The following is a 21,240-nucleotide window of genomic DNA, read 5'->3' as shown; positions in this document are numbered from 1 at the left end:
AGGGGATGCTGTGGAATTTGGAAAAGATCCCCCACCTCCACTTCTGTAATGCTTCAATGGTGTTTATTTAGATCTTGCTTCCACTGTAGCTGAAGAAACAGGCTTTATCTATTTAAAGACATAGAATGCTGTACATTAAATAAATAAGGCAGATCATAAGTACTATAGCGAAATCAAGAGTGGAATAATCATTGAGGACGTTTCCAGGAGATGAGAATGGTTTCAAATTCTTGAGTAAAGAAATATGTTTCTATTTATTTATTAATTATTTTTTGAGACTGAGTCTCACTCTGTCACCCAGGCTGGCGTGTAGTGGTATGATCTCAGCTCACTGCAACCTCCGCCTTGTGATTCTCCCGCCTCAGCCTCTTGAGTAGCTGGGACTACAGGTGTGCACCACCATGCCCAGCTAATTTTTGTATTTTTAGTAGAGACAGGGTTTTGCTTTGTTGGCCAGGCTGGTCTGCAACTCCTGACCTCAAGTGATCCACCCACCTCAACCTCCCAAAGTGCTGGGATAACAGGCATAAGCCACTGTGCCCGGCCAGAGAAATATATTTTAGAAAGTCATTTATTCCATCAGATATTGAGTGTCCATTATATGTCCGGTTTTGTGCTAGGTGCTAGGCACAAAGCAGTAACCAAGACAGGACATAGTTCTGCTATCTTATAGGTTAAAATTCCTGATTCACTGTTAGCCTACAATTTTATGTCACTAACCATTAGGCTTTTTAAAGTTACACTTTCTATAGACTTTGATAGTGTTCCTCAATTTTCTTTCCTGGGGAGGTAGAAGTCAGATGAGAAAGCCACTTGATTTTAATAGGAACACTGGTGAGCTCACACCGGCAATTCACATGGCAACTGTAGTCATGCAGTCCTTGTGACCACTTAGAGAAAGACTAACCAGGGATTTAACAATTTAATTAGATTTCCTGTTATTAAACTCACGTCACAGACTTCAAATGAATAATTTTCAAAGTGTTGGACATGAAATATGGTAAGCTGAAAAGATAAAAAAAATTGAAGGAACTGTTTTCCATAACTATGTTACAGTTTAAAAAGAGAGCAATGTTATTTTAAGTCAAAATAATTTTTTAAAAGACCACTTTTAAGAACAATTATGTAATTAAGAAACTTGGAACTTGCCAAGAAAGTATAAATAAGGAATTACACTTAAGAACCTTTTGAAAAAAGTTTTTTAAAGTCTATTAATAACATAATAGGATATATTTATATACTATCATATACTTACTATTTGTGAGACCCTAGTCTAACTACGCACTTTTACTTTTATTAACTCATTTAATCCTCATAGTAATTCTCATTGCACATATGGGGAAACAGAAGTATAAAGTCATACAGGTAGTGACTCAACACAGATTCAAAGGCCGATAGGTTGACTTCAGACTTTTAATCATAAGCTATACAATACTAAGTGGAAAAGAAAGCAAATATGTTAGATTATAACCTTTATAGGGCTTTCACATTTGTATGTCAGGTATGTTAGACAACACTAATAATCTCTTATTTTTATATACTGCCTTACAGTGACAATGCACTTAGACAAATTCAATTTGACAAACTAGAATAACAGGATACATTAGGTACAAATGTTTAGTAGTGCATTTGAATCTAAGGAAAACAAACAGCAGACATACTGGCTGGAGGGAGATGAAGGTCAGAAATAATAGTTATCAAGTAGAGTATCTATTATGTATCAGCTATCTCCCGCCTCCTGAGGTAGGTACCCTTATTTCAACTAAGAAACATTGTCCATTATGAAACTAATCCAAAATCATATAGCTTCAAAGTGGCATAATCAAGATTAGAATCCACACTAGTCTGACTACAAAACTTCCTTTCACTATACTATGTTGGCTTAACAGCAGAAAATAAGGAAAAAGGAAGACATTTTGCATTTTTGTTGATAGCAAGATCAATATAACCCAATGATGTTAGGTGGCTGCCCTAAAAGCGAATATACTCTTAGGCCGCATTAATATTATTATACAGTTGAGATTAGGGTTGGTATTACGCCCACCATATCTAGAAAAGTAGCAAATGTGGGCATTTAGGCTGAAGGGAAATTTTACAGGCAATATGACAATATTTTCAAATAATTGAAGAGTTATTAAATAGATTAATAGACTAGATTTTGGCATTGCATTTTGGCTCAAAGAACTTAATTGTAAATGGAGGTGTCAAAACTGGACTAAGCTGCCATATATGTTCAATTAAGTTTAACCAAATGTTAGTAATTTTACAGACGAATTCATAAACAAAGTATGTGTTCAGTAGTTTCATTCCCTGTCTGTACTTTAAATTAGAGCACTTTGTCTTTTACATGTTAGATGAGTATTCCAATTTAGGTTTTTTTTTTTGGAGGTGGGTGTTCTGACGCAGATTAAAAAGTCTGAAACCACTGGATTAGATACATTAAATATTAGATACATTGAAAGCACTGGATTTCAACTCAAATTCTGTATACCCGATTGATTTTAATTAAGGTAAGAACATAAAACCATATCTTGACTTCGTCAAAAACAGACCAAACATACCATTTTTTTCAGCAAAGGAAACTGCATCTTCTTTAGTACGGAAGGTTAGAACCATGTTGGATAATGGATCAGCCCTGTAAGAAACAATTTTTTTCCAAGGTTTAACATTAAGCTTTGGCTGAGAAACAAAATCAATATTTAAAATAAAATAAACAGCTACTATAAAATCAAATAAGTACATTACCGATGGAATATTTTATTTGTAATAATCTCTTTAAAACTGTTAATTGGAATACCTTTTTCTGTGTTAAATTTGGGAGATTTTCTAGTATGTATTGTCAAATAATAAAATTCATAATTGCAAAGGCATTCAGTTAGTCTTTAACAATTTTATTCAACTCTAAAAAAAAATCTGAGATGATTTAAAAAAACCCAGGAGGATTCTTAAATGGAACTTAAAATTTACTATCAAGATTACTGATGTGTAAAATTGCTAGTACTATCATTACCCAAGAAAATGCAACAACACATTCTTGTTTTTTTTTAATTAACTTCCTCTGAGTCTCCTTTTTGAAGATTATCCACTCTTGACAAACCTTCCATCACTAACAATATTCTTTTAAAGCACAAAAAAATAAAGCTCCAAGATCTGACATCCAATTGAATTCTTCAATGTAGTACAGTGTTAATGTTTACAAATCTACATAGGCTCTTTAGAAAATCCAACTTCAAGAAATGTCACTTTTATTTATTTTTTTAAATTTTTTAATTGTTTAATTTTTTTTCGAGATGGACTCTCACTCTGTCGCCCAGGCTGGAGTACAGTGGCGTGATGTGGGCTCACTGCAACCTCTGCCTCCCAGGTTCAAGCAATTCTCGTGCCTCAGCCTCCTAAGCAGCTGGGATTAGAGGTATGCACCACCACACCTGGCTAATTTTTGTATTTTTAGTAGAGACAGGGTTTCACTGTGTTGGCCAGGCTGGTCTCGAACTCCTGACCTCAAGTGATCTACCTGCCTCAGCCTCCCAAAGTGCTGGGATTACAGGCGTGAGCCACTGTGTCCGCCCCACTTTTATTCTTACAACAAGGTAGAACACTGTTTGCTACAAATGTTTATTGTGACTCTCTCAGAGGTGAATAATATAGCATTCTATGAAACATTGTTTAGAAATGTGGAAGTAAAAAATATATAAAGGAGGATTCAAAAGGTAATTTGGATAGTGGAAAGATATGAGAAGAGAATACATGGGGAGTACCTCTCACTAACGGGAAGACCCACAAATTACTGCTGCCAAAGTTCTGGTCACAGACCATGGTTGCTACTCTGAGATTTCTATAATTATATATATTTTTATCATAACCCACCCCCTACCCTTTGTAAGCAAAAGAGCTTCATATGGCTGGCTATATTAGTACTAACATCATAATTTTATATTGGTTCCTCCTTTTCAAAGCACACACGATTTTCCAGTTGATAGTTAAACTATACATACTGAGAACAGAAGTGTCAACATAAATATGATGCAGTAATCTGTTAAGTGTTGATAGGTACACTGGCTTAGTTGAGAATAAGAAACAAGACAGAAAAAAATTGCAGGAAAACTTAGCCAGGAGACCAGAGCTCTGTTTCTTGCAAAGATGCTATAGCCTGTATTATTATCCTCACTTTATGAATACATACATATAGAAATCAAATAGTAACAACTTATATCCATTGTATCCAACAGTAACAACATTCATCCACTGGAAGAAGCCACTATTCTTCCAGCCATTCAGTTTCTACCCTTCTCATTCTCCTTCATTTCCTGTATTTTGCAGTTCTTTTCTAGGTATGCTGTCACCACCAGTTTAAGCTCTTTTTCATTCTTCCCATAACCCCATCCTAACTAATCTTTCTGCCTCCTTGACTCCAATCCATCCTTCACCAAGATTAGTCTTCCTAAAGTTCAAATCCCAAACTTACTCACTGCCCAGTTCAACAATTTCAAATAGTTTTCACTGTCTATCACATTAACTTCAGGCTTCTACCCTGGCATTAAAGCACTGCTATAATATGGGCAGAACTACTTGCTAGCCTTCTTTTTAGTTACTCCCCTGAGAAGTAACCAACCAGTCAAATCAGGTTGCTAATTGTTTTTATATAAATGCAGGCTGTACTTTTCCATCAGTTCAATTTGTTCCTTCCTCTTGGAATACTCTCCTATTATCTGTATATGGAAGTCCATTCAAATAATCCCTCATGGTTCACTTTGAATACTAACTTATTCCATGAAGTCTTTCACATCTTACCCTCCTCCAACTGTATATAATCTCTTTTTCAATCTCCACTAAATATAATTTGTGCTTTTATTTTTAGTCTTTATTTGCTCATTTCTCAATTACTGAAGTTCCAATTTGAGTAATGGCAGAATATTATATCAGATTTATCTAACTATAAACTCTGGACAAAACAGAAAAATAATTTTCAGAGACCAGAGAGTGACTAATAGCAGGAAAAAAACTAGGGTTTTCTTTCAAAAAAAGGAACCACAATGGATTTAGATCCAACTTTATACGGTGTTTCCCATAAGGTATTCTCTAGTCTAGACAAGCTAGGAGCATCGAGAACTCAAGCAGAAAGCTGTAATCTTAGTGCAAAGTGCCTGGAGACGGAGTCCAGGATTGCCAGAGCAGCTGGAAAGGAGTAATCCACAGAGCAGGGAGCTTTTGAACTGTACATGATTGAGCAAGGCTTCAAAATGATAGCTGGGAAGGCTGAAAGAACTGAGCAAAGATTTCAGCAGCTGCCTGTTACAGGGGAGACTGAGTCTGAAGGGAGAATGTGGGTAAACACCTTGTGCTTTCTATCAAAACTTCAGAAAGGCCGTGCCTTTTTATTTTTTAACACTAGGTTCCAAGACTAAGGGTAAAACTGAAACAGATCCACTCCAACAATGCATAATCCTCCACAAGTTCAAGGTGATCTGTCAGTAATTTCACTGTCTGTTGGAACAAAACTTATCAAGTTGCTACTGTCATTAATTTGAGAAACATTAGGGATCAGATAATTAATAGATTGTTATTTCTTAATATAAATTGTTTGAATATTAACTAGTGACTAATATTTCAGGGACTAATTAGCGTATTAGAAAGCCACATATCCACTATAAGATATATGTGAGATTCTTCATTTTAGTACTATATCATACATAATAACCCAAATTTACACAAATAACCATCAATAAACAGTGTGCAATGGATGAATCTCACAAAGTTAAGCAAAAAAGCCAGTCACGAAAGAGCACATAAAGGATGATTTTCTTGAAGTGAAAAAAAAAAAAAATTGGCAAAACTAATCTATGTTGTTAGAAGTCAGAACAGTGGTTACCTCTGGAAGGCTGAAATCCAAAAAAAGCATGGGATGAAATGGGAACTTCTGAGGTACTGGAAATGCTGTTTCTCAATTTGGGTACTACTCACATGCATATGTGTTCAGGTTGTAAAAATTCACAAAGCTGTATGCTTCTGATCTGTATACTTTTCTTAATGTATATTTCAGTAAAGTTTAAAAAGCCTGGCAAAATAATACATTGTATCTGTTCATATTTCCAAGGTTGATTTTAGGTTATTTTTCCTCCAATATCATTTCATATACTTTACTACACACTAATGAACATCAGTAAACCAATAAAATGATACCAAAAATTGTTTCATAATTATAATGTCCAACATTGGTTGGCGAATTGCTTTTTGTTCTACACCATAAAACAGATTTTGTGAAGATATCTACCATTTGTGTATTTCAATGATCATTTTCTGCTTACGAGCAAAGCCTATTTAATATTATTCAAAACAGATCTAAGTATCAATACAATATAAAAATTAGCATTATAAATATCAACTGACTCTTGACTTTACCTGAGAACTATTCATGCATAAAATATATTGGTGAAACATTTTGGCACTGCGAATTTTTCTTAGATGCCCTCTGAATGGCACAGAACAGCAAGTGAATGACTTTCTTCTTGGGAAGCTTAGCTTATTTATTTATTTTTTTAGTTTAAGTATCAATAGCAGTTATAAGTGGCTCTAAATGCTGTTAGTTTGATTAGCACCATTCAGAAATATCAGGTGGTTATCTTTCTGCAAATAGCAGACACATATAATGAAGACCATAGAGAAAAAATATGTAATATTAAAACCAATATTTTAATAAATACTTTTGTTATTTTAAAAATATTCTGATGTAAGAAATGCCAAATAGCTGGGCAAAAAAAAAATTATATTCTGCTATAGAAGTTATGTGTGCATACTCCCTCCACCCTCCATCAGGCCAACTCCACTGATTGGGTGAATGCAAAAATGTTAAATACATATTACCAAACACATATTACTTAAAAATAGTAAATCCATATCCAATTATAGAACATATCATTGGATTAGAAAATATATAACTGAAATTCACTACATCAACAGATTAAAGAAGAAAATGCCCTTCAATAGATATTACAAAAACATTAAAACTCAATACCCATTCCTGATGTTTTTTTAAATTATTGGTAGATCAAGATTAGAAAAGAACTTTGTTCATTTTAGTATATCAGAAACATTTCTGCTAAAAAATGAAAAGGCAATAAGGATGTTGAATATCATAACTAATATTCAACTTTGCAAATTTCAGCCAATGCAACAAGGCAAGAAAGAGAAATTGGCTATAAGGAGAAAACAAACTGCCACTATTGTTAGATTATACAACTAGAAAATCAAAGTGAATCCCTTGAAAAACCATGAGAACTAAAGAGACAGTACATAATGTGGCTTATATGTAAAATCAACTTTAAATATTAGCAATACTCAACTAGAAAATGTAATGAAGAAACCTCATCTGAAATAGTGATAAAACTAAAATATCTAGGCATAATTTTAATAAGAAATGTGAAAAACTTATACTAAGAAAATCATAACATTTCACCAAAAGACATATGAACTTAAATATATGCATATACATACAGTGTAAAAAGTCTGGAAGGATATATACGAAATTGTTGTGGGAGCTTCTATGGAGGGAGGGGAGTATACTGGTGAGAGGGTAGTAAGCAGGGGAGGGAGAGGAGTAACTGGTAACATTCCTGGCTTATATGTTATATATGGAAACATATATCTATAGTTTAAATCTAAAATGCAAACAGTCATTTACTTGTTCAAAAGTCAGTAATGAGATGAAAAGTAGACAGAATCCTTATTTAAATTTAATAAAAAAAAACCCTGAATGACCTGATTAAAGCAAATTTTAAAAGTGCCTTGGCAATGTGTTACAACATAAAGGGGAAAGATATACAGACAATACTTCCATTTGCTACTTACTCATCATCAAAAGAATTATCTGCCAACCTAAGTAAGATGTCCACTTTGATAACTTAAGGCTTGAGGATCAAGTGATGAGGGAATTTGCAACATCTACATTAGTGCATATCTCTGCTTAAACTGTTTGACCTTCTATGTCCACTATGATGTGGAACAAATCCTTGTTTCCAGAAGCTGAATGACAGATTCATAATTTTCCAATGAAAAAATATTTTAAAAATTTAACACAGAAGTCACATTTTCAGAATGTGATTAACACAAAAAGTACTGAGTCCAATGATCACTGAGTTTCAATGACCAATGTACACTAATACAGCTGAGGAAAAATAAATCATTTTTAGGTTTAATCAAAATTAAAGTCCTGCTTACAGAAATAAATGAAAAGTAAGTATCTACTAACCTAAAATATAAAAGACTGTAAAAAAAAATAAATGAGATTAATAACCAATAGTTATCTTTGGCCACTCGCTACAATATTAAACAAGGATAAGTCATGTTCTCTCCGTGCAACAGGATCAAGGAGATTTAAAAAGTAAAAACACTTGGGTCAAACCCAAAGGATAATTTTGCACCTGAAGATATTTTTCATATTTACACAAAGATAAATCTTTTACCTTTGAGTTCTAACATTTAAAGACTCAGGTAATTAAAAGAGCATAAGAAAAGCTCCACTTTGGATGAGAGAAGAAATGTAAATACAGTACTTTAAAATATGAGTTTAGAAATCTAAAAACAAAAGATCAAACACATTTATCTTAAAATCCTACATGTGAACCAAAGTGGCCTTTCAAAAAAATACTGTAGATAAGCAGATAACAATGAAATGTATTCAGTATATTTTTAAAAAATAAAACGATGTTTATAGTCACGAAGCCCATTTTCACAATGAGGATCCTTCTCCTCAATCGCCACTGAGGAAAACATATGGGAAAAGACTTAAGATTTCAAATTTCTGTCACAATATTACCATTGTAACTTTGTAAAATTACCTTTTCCATTAGCACTGCCTCTGCTGCTCAATGAAATGTGTCCTTTCCTGTGTATTTAAAAGCAAGATAAAAAAAGAAAAAAAAAAAATCCTTCCAAAGGTATATAAAAATAATCTCTGCAGGTGTTACATTTGTGGTATTTCTTATACTGCATACTTTTAATCCTCTGTAATACTCTTACATCAGAAGGGTTAGATGTCTGTTAAATCCTCCAAGCCATTCCATCAATATGATAGACCTAGATAGAATTATCTATCAGTTAGAAGAAATGAATAAAGTTAAGCCCAAGATCCCCTAAATTAGGAAACCTGTGGCTTTGGAAACAAATATATTCCAGGTATAGGATGGATAGTCATTTCTCTTTTAGCATATCCTAAAATCATTCCTTGACCACAGCAAAAAACACATGAAAATATTAACATTCTCTTTTCTCCATTAAATATAGTAATTCTCCTGATTAAAAAAAAAATACAAGTCTATATGAACTTATCTAGCCAGGTTTAAAGTATTTTATATCTTTAATATTCTACATATTAGTATTATATATATAATTGTAAAATAAAATATAAGCCGGTTGAGAACCCAAACTATGGTCAACCCATTGATTTATCTGGGACACAGGTTTACTTTTTAATTAAGTGATAAAATTTAATTAGATGATCATGAAAAACCTTCAGCTTACAATTCCAACAATTTTATAAAAAGCTTTAAAATATCTCACCAAAAGAAGTCAGAATTCAGTATGTTCAAGCAGTAAAATTATATACTATTTTTGTGTCATTAAAAATGCTAAAAAAAGAGTAGCAATTCTCTATTCTAATCAAATCAAATAAGTAAATATTTTAAATAATAATTTTTTCTTACATTTTTTCATGCTACTGGTTGTTTCTTAACATCAGAACAAAAACAAGTAATGAATATTTTTAAAAAATATTCAAGATTCAAAATAACGTCTCAGATAAACCAATTGCAGACAGGGTCTATTGCCTCAAAAAACGTTTTACTTTGGCAAAACTACGTTTTGAAAAGAACTTTACCTCCCAAACATGTAGTATATCTCATTTTCAATCAATATGTAATAAAAACAGCATTTCCATTTTTATGCACAGTAGGTTACAGTTTTGTCTTAAAGCATCAGAGTATTAAGTCACTACATATTTCAAAATTTAATTATGCTATTTCCAGACTAAGCAATACTATAATAATGATTGTGTGAACCTTTGTACAAGCACAGCAAAGTAAAACTTTATTTATTTAAACAACCCACTAATGGTCTTCAGGACACAGTATCCCCAAAATATGGCAGCTTGGCATTTGAGAAAACAGCAGAAGCAGGAAGGTCTCTCTGACACTCTCCCCTGAAGTAGGACATAACAGAATTATCTGACCTTCTGAAGTCAGTCCTAAGACCCTCATTCCAGAACTGTCCACCCTGTAACAGGAGGAACGGAATGTCCTCATTTCTGAAGACACAGAGACACAGACAAGAATCTGAACAAACAGGTCTGGCTAAGTTCTTCCTACTTTATGATCATTAGATCATAAACTCTGTCCAACCATCTTTCTGTATGACTGTCTACTCTTCCTCAAAACTAAGCACATAAATACACAGATTTCCCTGTTTCTTTGGGTCTTCATTCCTGAAGGCTCCTGTATCACATAAAACTTACACAAAATGAAACTGTATGCTAGAGTCTCTTGTTAAACTATCTTTTGTTACAGATGTCTCAGCCACAAACTTTGCAATAGATGTGAGGAAGATATTACTTTTTCTCCTCTATACCACTCAAATGTATATTCTTATATAAATATTTTACCCATAAACAATTTAGAGTATATAAGGCACAAGTACTCAAATAATGATTTATTACTGAATGTTGCTGGGAATGTATTACAACAGTGAGTCTGGGGAATAGATGAACATGTAAAAATCTCATGTGATTGAAAAACAGTAATCATTAACATTTCAATCACTGGATAGGGACAAATGTTTTTCCTTATAAATTCCTTCAGCTTCTAGAAGCCTGTGGTTTATCAAATGACTCCATATATTATGTGAAACATAAAATAAAAAGGATACCAACACCTACTCCTCAAAAGAAAACATACAAATGGCCAATAAACATGAAAAATGCTCAACAGCACTAATCATCACAGAAATGCAAATCAAAACTACCATGAGATACTATTTCATACCAGTCAGAATGGCTATTGTTGGCAAGGATGCAGAGAAAAGGAAATGCTTACATTCTAATGGTGGGAATGTAAAGCAATTCAACCCCTATGGAATACAGTATGGAGATTTCTCAAAGAACTAAAAACAGAACTACCATTTGACCTAGCAGTCTCACTACTGGGTATCTACCCAAAGGAAAAGAACTCATTTTATCAAAAAGAAACCATTCATAATAGCAAAGTCAAGGAATCAACCTAAGTGTCCATCAACAATGGATTGGATACAGAAATGTGGTACATAAAGAAAATGTGATACATAAACATCATGCAATACTATGCAGCAATAAAGAAGAATCAAATCATGTCCTCTGCGGCAACATGGATGAAGCTGGAGGACATCATCCTAAGTGAATTAGTGCAGAAACAGAAAATCAAAATACTGCATGTTCTCATTTGTGAAAGCTGAATGATGGGTACACATGGATATAAAGATGGAAACAATAAACACTGGGAACTCCAATAGAGAGGAGAGGGAGAGGGGGCAAGAGTTGAAAAACTGCCTATTGGGCATTGTGTTTACTATTTGGGTGATGAGTTGACTAGAAGCCCAAACCCCAGCATCACCCAATACATTCATGTAACAAACCTGCACATGTACCCCCTGGATCTAAAATTTAAAAAAGAACAAAAATATTCAATTACGTATGAAAGGCCTTAGACTACAGGGCAAAATTTCCATGAACAGGGGGATATTCTAAATCACTTTATTATGAAAGCAAACACAAGATGTAAAAGAAAATATAGATTCCTATTGTTTCTGATATAAGGAAAGGTAATCCCCAGAGAGCATCCCCTCACCTATGCCATAATCAACTATCTAGAACAAGTCATGGATGTAGCCATACCTTATGGAAGAGGATGATTAGAGTTGCAACAAAAAAGCAGATATCCTGGGGCATCCTAGAATTCCACCTACCACAACCACCCTTGTACAAAAATGTGATCTAACATCTCACATTGGTGGGGATATTGCGTTTTTGTAAGGAAAAAAAAAAAGGTCTCAGAAAGTATTCTCCTTGATACTGGGGCTTTTAATCCTCAGCATCTTCTACTTTTGGGAGGCCAGAAAATTCTTTCTTGGTTGCAAAGGAGGGCAGTCCTGTGTCTCATAGCACTGCCATTATTAACTAGATGTCAGCAGAAGCCACCACTTGTTACAACCAGGAATGTCTCCACACACTGGCAAATGTCTTAAGGAAACAAAAGCACCCTCAGTTGAGAACCACTGCTTTTGTCTATATATGACCATACTTACTGATGCAGGCACCACCAGGAATCTCTTGAAACAGTAAGGTGCATTGGGAAATCTGACCTGGTATTTATTCTTTGAAGTTAGAGTTAATGGGAGACTTCTGTTTTCTTGACAAGCACTCAGAATATACAACCCACCAGAGCAAGATTACTTAAGAAAATTATCTCATGTATGAAAAAGTTTGGAAGCCAAATGTTCCTCCATCTGTTGTTTTCCAGAAACTGGGTAGATTCAGTTTTCCATTTGGTAGCTCCCTTTCTAACAATTTCCAGGCCAGGTCTTATACTACTTCTACAGGAGACATGACAACTATGGGCTTCGAGGGAGATGAGCTGATTCCATCCCTTCCTTATAACCATGATGTGGCGGCCTCATCTCACATATACAGATTCACTACAAAGACTAAGTTGGATAAGTATCTATTTCTCAGCTTTATTACCAGTGAGTGCTCCAGACTCTACTTAGGTGGTATGACAAAGCAGAATATTCTTAGCAAAGTGTTTCATTTTGGTTCTCTTAATTTTATAACACACTGAATTATAACTAATCTTATAACAAATGTGTAGATCTGTGGAAGTACATTTGTATTTTTATGATGTTCTAATTGAATTTGTATTGTTTGACTTTTTTCTCATTTTAATAAATGAACTAAACTGCAACATAAGAAGAAAACTAAAATATTGTGCCTATATATCATTTGCCTAATAAAATAATTATATTTAAACTGCAACATGATGTTTTCTAAAAAAAAGTCTCCCAAGTAATCAACAGGAAATGATGTTGCATATTATACTTTTCTAAAACAAGACAGTCTACATTTTCTAATTTAAGTTTATAACTACCTTCAACTGGAGACTGGACACATACAATGTTCTAAGAGTTTCAATATGAATGACAATTTTCTAGCTTATCTGCCTAATGTTTTCTCTAATGTCAGCTTTTTAAATTTAACTAGAATCAGCCCTTCTATTTAACATTTGGGCCCTATTCCATTATGGAGAATTAGGTCACTGACTTCATTAGTACCACAATAATTTATTCCAACACACTGTTAAAAAGCAATTCAATGGCCAGGCGTGGTGGCTCACACCTGTAATCCCAATACTTTTCGAGGCTGAGGTGGGTGGATCGCTTGAAGCCGGGAGTTGGAGACCAGCCCGGGCAACAAAGCGAGGCTCCATTTCTACAAAAAGATAAAAAAAATTAGCCAGGAGCTGTGGCATGTACCTATATTCCCAGCTACTTGGGGGATTAAGGTGGGAGGACTGCTTTATCACCCAGGAGTTCAGGGCTGCAGTGAGCTAGGATCACATCACTGCACTCCAGCCTGGGCAAGGGGGCGAGACCCCATCTCTAAAGAAAATAATAAATAAATAAAAATAAAATGTAATTTATTAATCACAATATCTCAGGAACTTACAAGTTTCCCTCAAGTTAGCTAATTTCTAAATTCACCTAGTTCTTACCCCCCCAAACAAAAAAGATATATATATTATATATATATATATAAAATATTACAAAGAAGTTTATTGTAATTTTAAGACAAGTTAGTGTCACTATATTACAAATATTATTCATACAGTATCTTGGATAAAACAGTATTCCCCCTTATCTGAGGAGGGCGGACAAGTTCCAAAACTCCTATTAAATGCCAGTGGATGCTTAAAATCACGAATAGTACCAAATCCTGTATTTTCCTAAACACACAGACCTATGATAAAGTATAACTTATAAATTAAGCATAGTAAGACATTAACAATAAGTTACAATAATTGAACAATTATAATGATATACTGTAAGAAAAGTTATATAAGTGTAGTCTCTCTCCATCTCTCGAAATATCTTATTGTACCGTCCGTCGGATAACTGAAACCGTAGAAAGCAAAACTGCAGATAAGGGGGGACTACTGTATACATAGCTTTGAGTTCCATAACAGTGCTCTCAAACTCAGTCATTTTTATCTAATAAGTAGTACTCTGAAAAAGACTATGCCACAGTTTATTGTGCTAAGAGCACAGCATCAAAAAGTACTGTCCTAAGTATACTGTACATAAAGGAGTTTGAAATCATATTTAAAATAAAAATCTACATAGAAAAAGAGAGCTGACAATATTCACATTAAACTAAAGTACTCACGTTGATGCCCAACCCATCAAAGGATTTTCCCATCGCTCCCTGGTATCAAACTCCATCTTCCATTTCTTTGTGTTGTTTACTCCAGACTGCATGTTATTGCGAGCAGGAACAAAGATCCTGACTTTTCTAGTTTTTATATGCTCTTCTGGAACGCCAGTTAAAGTAGTGACATCCTACAGAAAAACAAGCCAAAAAAAAAAAAAAAAAAAAACCATATTTCAAACAGCCTATATACTCACTAATGTACTTTTGTTGTTTCCTATATTCATACAACTCCATTCAGATTTGTTCATAAATTGAGAGAAACTTTCTGGTTTATTTCACTACCATTCTGATACTTTACAACATAAATTGCTATTTAGATACCTGTAAATGGTTTATTGGGGGAGGTGGTAGGAGACAGTGGAAAAGGATTGTAAAAAAATTTACGCCCTTTTGTCCAACAAAGCATTGGCATTTTCTGAAGAGACTGTTTGCTAGGAGAAGAGCCTATAGTCAACAATGCTCTTACTTTGTGAACAAGTGTGAACTAGTCAGAGGAGAAAAAATATAAAGGAAATATGAAAAGGGGATATAAAAAGTATATCTTTATTTGCATGTTTAAATCTTTTTTTTTGAAAATGATTTTAATATAATTATATCATCTACAGCCATCTGATCTTTGACAAACCTGAGAGAAACAAGAAATGGGGAAAGGATTCCCTATTTAATAAATGGTGCTGGGAAAATTGGCTAGCCATAAGTAGAAAGCTGACACTGGATCCTTTCCTTACTCCTTATACGAAAATTAATTCAAGATGGATTAGAGACTTAAATGGTAGACCTAATACCATAAAAACCCTAGAGGAAAACCTAGGTAGTACCATACAGGACATAGGCATGGGCAAAGACTTCATATCTAAAACACCAAAAGCAACGGCAGCAAAAGCCAAAATTGACAAATGGGATCTAATTAAACTAAAGAGCTTCTGCGCAGCAAAAGAAACTACCATCAGAGTGAACAGGCAACCTACAGAATGGGAGAAAATTTTTGCAATCTACTCATCTGACAAAGGGCTAATATTTAAATCTTAAATAGAAGACAATCTGTTATTTACAGTTTCTGTGTCAAATTGCTTACCCACAAGGCATTATCTTCAGAGGGAAACCTGAACTTTTTGTAAGCAATTAAAATTAACAACTTTAATTAGCATTTTGATGTATCTCCCTTTGGTGAAACCTACTAGAGAAATGATACGATCAAACATATTCTGCAAAAGTAATCCCAAACAGTGGCACAATTCTTGCCAAAATGAGATGAAATCAATGGTAACTTTAACTTGATTTTCTATAATGTTATCCAGTAACAAACGCTCATTTTAAAAATGCACAGAATTTTGATGCCCCAGAATAGATACATTTATCAAAACATAGTGGCAGTCAGGACACAAATTAGTAAAGTAATTCAGAGTTTAAAACCTATTTATGCCTACTGTTTCATTATTGGAACTCTAAGCACGTGGGAGTTATTTATATCCTACTGCTTAAGGCCATTGCCAAGGTCTGATTGCAAACATTCAAAAAATTGCAACCTCAGACATAAATGGGTTAAACCTCCATTTAGTAATGGTAAAATACTTTATGTGATCAAAGTAAATCACACTGGGGTCAACCATATGCGTAATAATGAAGCATTTTAAAATCATGGTTCACTTACTAACATAAATTTTGGATAACTTGGTAAAAACAAGAGTTAACATAAAAACGATTATACCAAACTTGTGAAAACTAGAAAATGTCTGTGAATTTTTATGTCATTATAATACACACCCTAATGAAGACTAATGTTTATTTGTAGTTTCAATCTATCAATGCTATGAACCAAATAACTGGCAAGAATACTTAGCTGCAGTACGTACTAGTGGGAAAAACACTTAGGCACATTTCTGACTTGACTAGTCTCTCTATCCACAAGATTGAAAACCAGTTCTTTAAAGTTATTTTAGTTGGCAACCAATCCTCTATTTAACACAATACCTTTCCACCTGCATCAATAATTAGGTGTGGCTACTTTGTCACAGCTTGTCTGTTTAGAGAAACTATCAAAGTTATCCATATAAATATTTACACAAATATGCACTTCTAATATGTGTCTACATTTATTTATTTTTAAAGTTTCTCTATATCTAGGTTAAAGTAAAAACAAAATGAGTGAAGTTGGCACATAATTTTTAAAGGTGTGAAATATTTTAATTGGTAATTTCTAATATTCAGGTTCAACTTCAAAAAAAGTTTAAGCATTATTACATTTAACAACTTCCTGAAGCAGTATGTCTCTACTTAAGAGCTTAAGTGGCTCAACTCCTGGGAAGTCCTCAATGTTTAAATCCTCCTTTGAATTCACTGTAATACTTGCAATCTGCCATAGTAGTTTATTATTTAATATTATATACAGCTTAAGCTGGGTATAAACAAACACTATAAGCATGTTATAGAATTATGGGGTGGGGCATCTTTTCCAAATTCCAAAGCATTCCCTCTGTTCTGAGCTGAGTTCATAAAAGCTGGAGCTGTAAATTATGTCTATTTTTAGAACTATATGAAAGGAAACACATTAAACTCTTAACACTAGTTACCTCAGGAAGATTAGAGGAAACACTTTTACTTTACCTACTTCTATACTGTGATACATATATGTCAAAGTGATTAAAGAACTTAAGATTTTAAACTTTTTCAAGTTTTGAAAAAAATTGAAATAGTATTTCTTGATTTATACTATAAAACAGTATTTGATCTACAAAGTAGAAAGGACAGTATAAATTTTAGGATAGAAAACCTTTTTAAAAAAGTGTCTACACAATGTTGCTAAGCTATTTATATTTTGAACTCGTAACTACCAAACTTCCATGTCTCCTCAAATTACGGCAATTATTTGATATCTTCCCCTAATTTAAAGTTGGCATTTGAACAAGTGGGTTTCTGATTTTGGGAATCCAAGTTGTCATGACACAGAATCACTGTTTTTGCATGCAGAAGACATGTAAGGTACTACAGCCCAGTTGAGCTGCTGCCAAAGACAGAATAAAGAGGCTTGGCATCTCTCATATACTTGACACCTAAAGGGCACAGAGGCTCTAAAATTCCTAGTCCCTGTAGGCACACTCTCAGTCTAGACAACCTGATTTCTCACACTTTAAAAATGCATCACGACACCCTATTGTTATCATTTCATCCACACAGCTTCGGCTAGTGACAGAAGAACCTGTTCTTTAAGTGCATTTCAATGGGTTAAAGCTCCCACTCCAAGATTCCATGAAAACAATGTAACACTTGAAAAGAACTACGAGATGCTATGCTGAACTCTACTTGTGTCTTCAACGCTTTGTGTGGTTCCCTCTAAATTCTCACAGAGCTACCTGAGATCTAACTTCCACAAAAAAAATTTAAAATCTGTAAACTATTTAAATTATATTGAACTAACTGTATTCTTTATGGATTTCTACTTTTGTATGGCAATATGGATCACCTGTGAGTTTTTGAAACCTATTTAGAAAAGCTAGAAATGCTTTGGAGAAAGACGTCACTATTGCCTTTTACAAATTTCTCATTTTACTGGTAAAATAGAGATAAATAATTTATAAATAATAATTCAAAAAACAAAATCACATAGGTATGAAAAGCCTTCAAGCTGGCACCTGAAGAACCTCAAGACTCACCAATTAATAATTATCTATAAATTCCAATAAAACAAGCTACTCCATAAGTAATATACACAGATTTATTGAATTTTAAAACTTTTAATTGTTGAATAGTTGGGTCAAGTATGAAACCTATGTTTCCATTATTAATGTCATTATCCTAATAAAGTTTCAGAAATACACCCTTATGTACAATACGCTATTTTAATAAATGATAACTAATAAGTCAATAATTCACAGATTAAGGGCATTCAAGTCAAAATTTGCTAATGGAAAGATGCATGTTATAATTCCAAAGTTCATTCTTTCAATACTATATCTTCAACAATTTTAAATTTTGGAGGAGATGATAGCTGACCCGCCATTTCACAAGTCTACATAAATGAAGAGGAATTTAAAAAATCACTATGAATGTACCAGTATACGTATATGAACTTTATTCTTTCAAATACCAATTTCCATGATAAAATGTTAGTTTTCCATATTAAAATTGTATGATTCGGTTATCAACTGTCTCCATTTATCTTCTGTGAATTCAACTTTTTTTTTCTTTAACAAAGGAAGCAGGGAACAAGCAATGGGAAGTTGGTGTCAAAATGCAGAAAAACCTCCCAGCAAGCTTCTTGCAACCACCCAGGATTTAGAGTCTTGCTGGCCGCTCTCTTTTCAATACCAGAATTTCACACATTTCAATGACTATTATGACTTCAAAGAATCAAATTTTCATCATTGTCCGTCATCTGCCGGTTGATTTGTATAAAGGAGTTCTTCTGCATGCACTCCAAACAAAAGCCTCCTTACTTTTGTGGCTATATATCAAGTTTAAAAGTTTTGTTTGTGACAGTTGTGTCTTTGGTAAATTAGGGTAACACTGAAGGAGTGCAGCTGCTCTGCAGGAACCTCCTTTTTGGCACCATTTCACTTAAATAAAAACTGAATAATTAGCTTCTGCCTTTATTAAACCACAAAAATGCCACTGGCCTTAGTAATTACTTCCGGTTGCCCCACCCACTTAACCTTAACAGTTTACACTTGTCATAAAGAGAAATAAATGTAAGGTTTTTGCACTTTGGGATGCATTTTTGCTAGATCTCTCAGTACACCCAGAAAATCCAAAATTTTTACCATGCTTTTCCTAGTAAGTTCATTAAACTGCATGTTAGTATGAATCAATGCTGAAAAGTTTTAGTAGAGTACATACTGAAACATTAAAAATACTGCTTATAGAAACTTGCTCTATTGCAGACTATTAGTTATTTACAGCTAAAACTAATCTAAATTTGATGCCTGAATTTATATTCTATTTCAACCATGAAAGATGTTAAAAGAAAAACAAGTCTTAGGCCTGTAATAAAAACTTTCTTTCAAGTAACCTACAGATACTTAAAGCAAGAAACTCATTAAAGGTCTCATAAATAAGGACATTTTACAAAATAAATTTTATAGTTTAAAAAATATAAAGAGTTGGCAGATAGCATTATCATATCTATTTACTTACTGTGGAAGAACCTGAACACTTCTAAAAACTTAGGGGCCATAAGGATTCAGATATAATAAAAAATATAAAAATAAATTTGAGTTGTGCCAGTAGAACCAACTTTTGTTTGTTTGTTAAAGTAAGAAATTGATGTTGGAGTCCAACCAGGCAATGAATTAAGTGTTGGAATGTGACATCTGTTATATTTTGCATACTGGGCAAAATTATCATCGAGCCAAAAGTGTAGTTTAAATGAAATGCTGTGGATAATATGATAGAAATAGTTCATGCAAATGATGCTACTGATCATACAAGGAGTAAAAAACTAATAATTAGAGACATGTTTTTCAATCTCAAACTATTTTTACCATTCCTAGATCCTTCTGAGCAGGAAAGCCCTGGTTAAAAGCAAAGGACTGAGTCAAAACTGGGTTGGAATCCCAGTTCTCAACTTTGGGCAAATTAATAGACCTCTCCTTTTTCATCACGTATAAAATCAGTTTGCTATGCTAAAATGAGTACTAAATAACATATGTGAAGTGCTTACCTTCAACAACAAAAAGAATGTTTCTCATTTATTCAACGTATTTTTAGCACCTACTACATATTAGACACCGAACACAATGAGCAACAGTGAAAACAGGATCTCTGTCCTCAAGAATATAACAATTAAACATTTTTTAAAGGACATTCTCTGTCCAACCACACCAGCTCTCAGGGAAGTTTGTAATAAAGATCCCGGTCTTTAAGGGGATTCTGTCGTCTCAAACTTAGCTGCTTGGTTAGTCACTTAGTTAATGTCACAGGTTAATGTGTGCGTGATTACAGGCATGGCACGTTTCATGGGAAACTGGAGATCCATAACCACCATAACAACAAAGGTCTTTTCTTTCTTTTTGCCTATCTTTGGAAAGGGTTGTCTCCTCCCAATTTCATGTTAAAATTTGATCCCCAATGTTGGAAGTGTGGCCTAATGGGAGGTGTTTTGGTCATTGGAGCAGATACCTCATGAATGGTCTGGTGCTGTCCTTGTGGTAATGGGTGAATTCTTGCTCTATTAGTTTCTGCAAGAGTTCCTCCAAGAGCTGGTTGTTTAGAAGAGCCTGACACATTACTTCTCTCTCTCTTGCCTCCTCTATCACCATGTGATCTCTGCACAAGCCGGTTCACCTTCACCTTCTGCCATGAGGAGAATCAGCCTGAAGTCTTCATCAGAAGCAGATGCCGGCACCATGCTTCTTGCACAGCCTACAGAACCATGAACCAAATATACTTCTTTTCTTTATAAATTACCCAGTCTCAGGTATTCCTTTAGAGCAACACAAATAGACTAAGATACTGCCCACACTGGCTCCTTCCTCTTCCTTCTGGACCTTTTTTTCCATTTTCTTCTGCTCCCCTTTCCTCCTTCTGATCTTCCATAAAGTAACTTTCAATCTTGATATTTTCCCCTTCAAGTTCCTACTTTGCCATCCTTCTGTCTACCCCTGCCAGACTCCCTCTCTTTCCACTCCAGCCCCTCAGTAATTTGAACTTCAAGTACCCCTACTCTCCAGGAATTCAAGGTATCCCAAAAGCAACCATGTAAGGCTGAGAAGAGGAAAAAAAAAAAAACTATCTGAAAACAG

The 21,240-nt window shown here is 34.0% G+C and overlaps 1 protein-coding gene across 1 annotated transcript in view; it reads right to left on the bottom strand.

Annotated features, from left to right (window-relative positions):
- The window catches only part of NDUFS4 (NADH:ubiquinone oxidoreductase subunit S4), a 116,887-nt gene that overhangs the window by 17,228 nt on the left and 78,419 nt on the right, over window positions 1-21,240 (bottom strand). Inside the window, exons 3-4 of the mRNA XM_003899664.4 lie at window positions 14,459-14,631; window positions 2,562-2,635 (exon numbers count right to left, since the gene is read on the bottom strand). Of these exons, the coding sequence (XP_003899713.1) occupies window positions 2,562-2,635; window positions 14,459-14,631 (247 nt within the window). The remainder of the gene's footprint in view (window positions 1-2,561; window positions 2,636-14,458; window positions 14,632-21,240) is intronic.

The sequence above is a fragment of the Papio anubis genome, chromosome 5 (assembly GCF_008728515.1).
Source record: "Papio anubis isolate 15944 chromosome 5, Panubis1.0, whole genome shotgun sequence".
Taxonomy (NCBI): domain Eukaryota; kingdom Metazoa; phylum Chordata; class Mammalia; order Primates; family Cercopithecidae; genus Papio; species Papio anubis.
The sequence above is the reverse complement of the archived record's forward strand: the minus strand, read 5'-3'. Positions and strand labels throughout refer to the sequence as shown.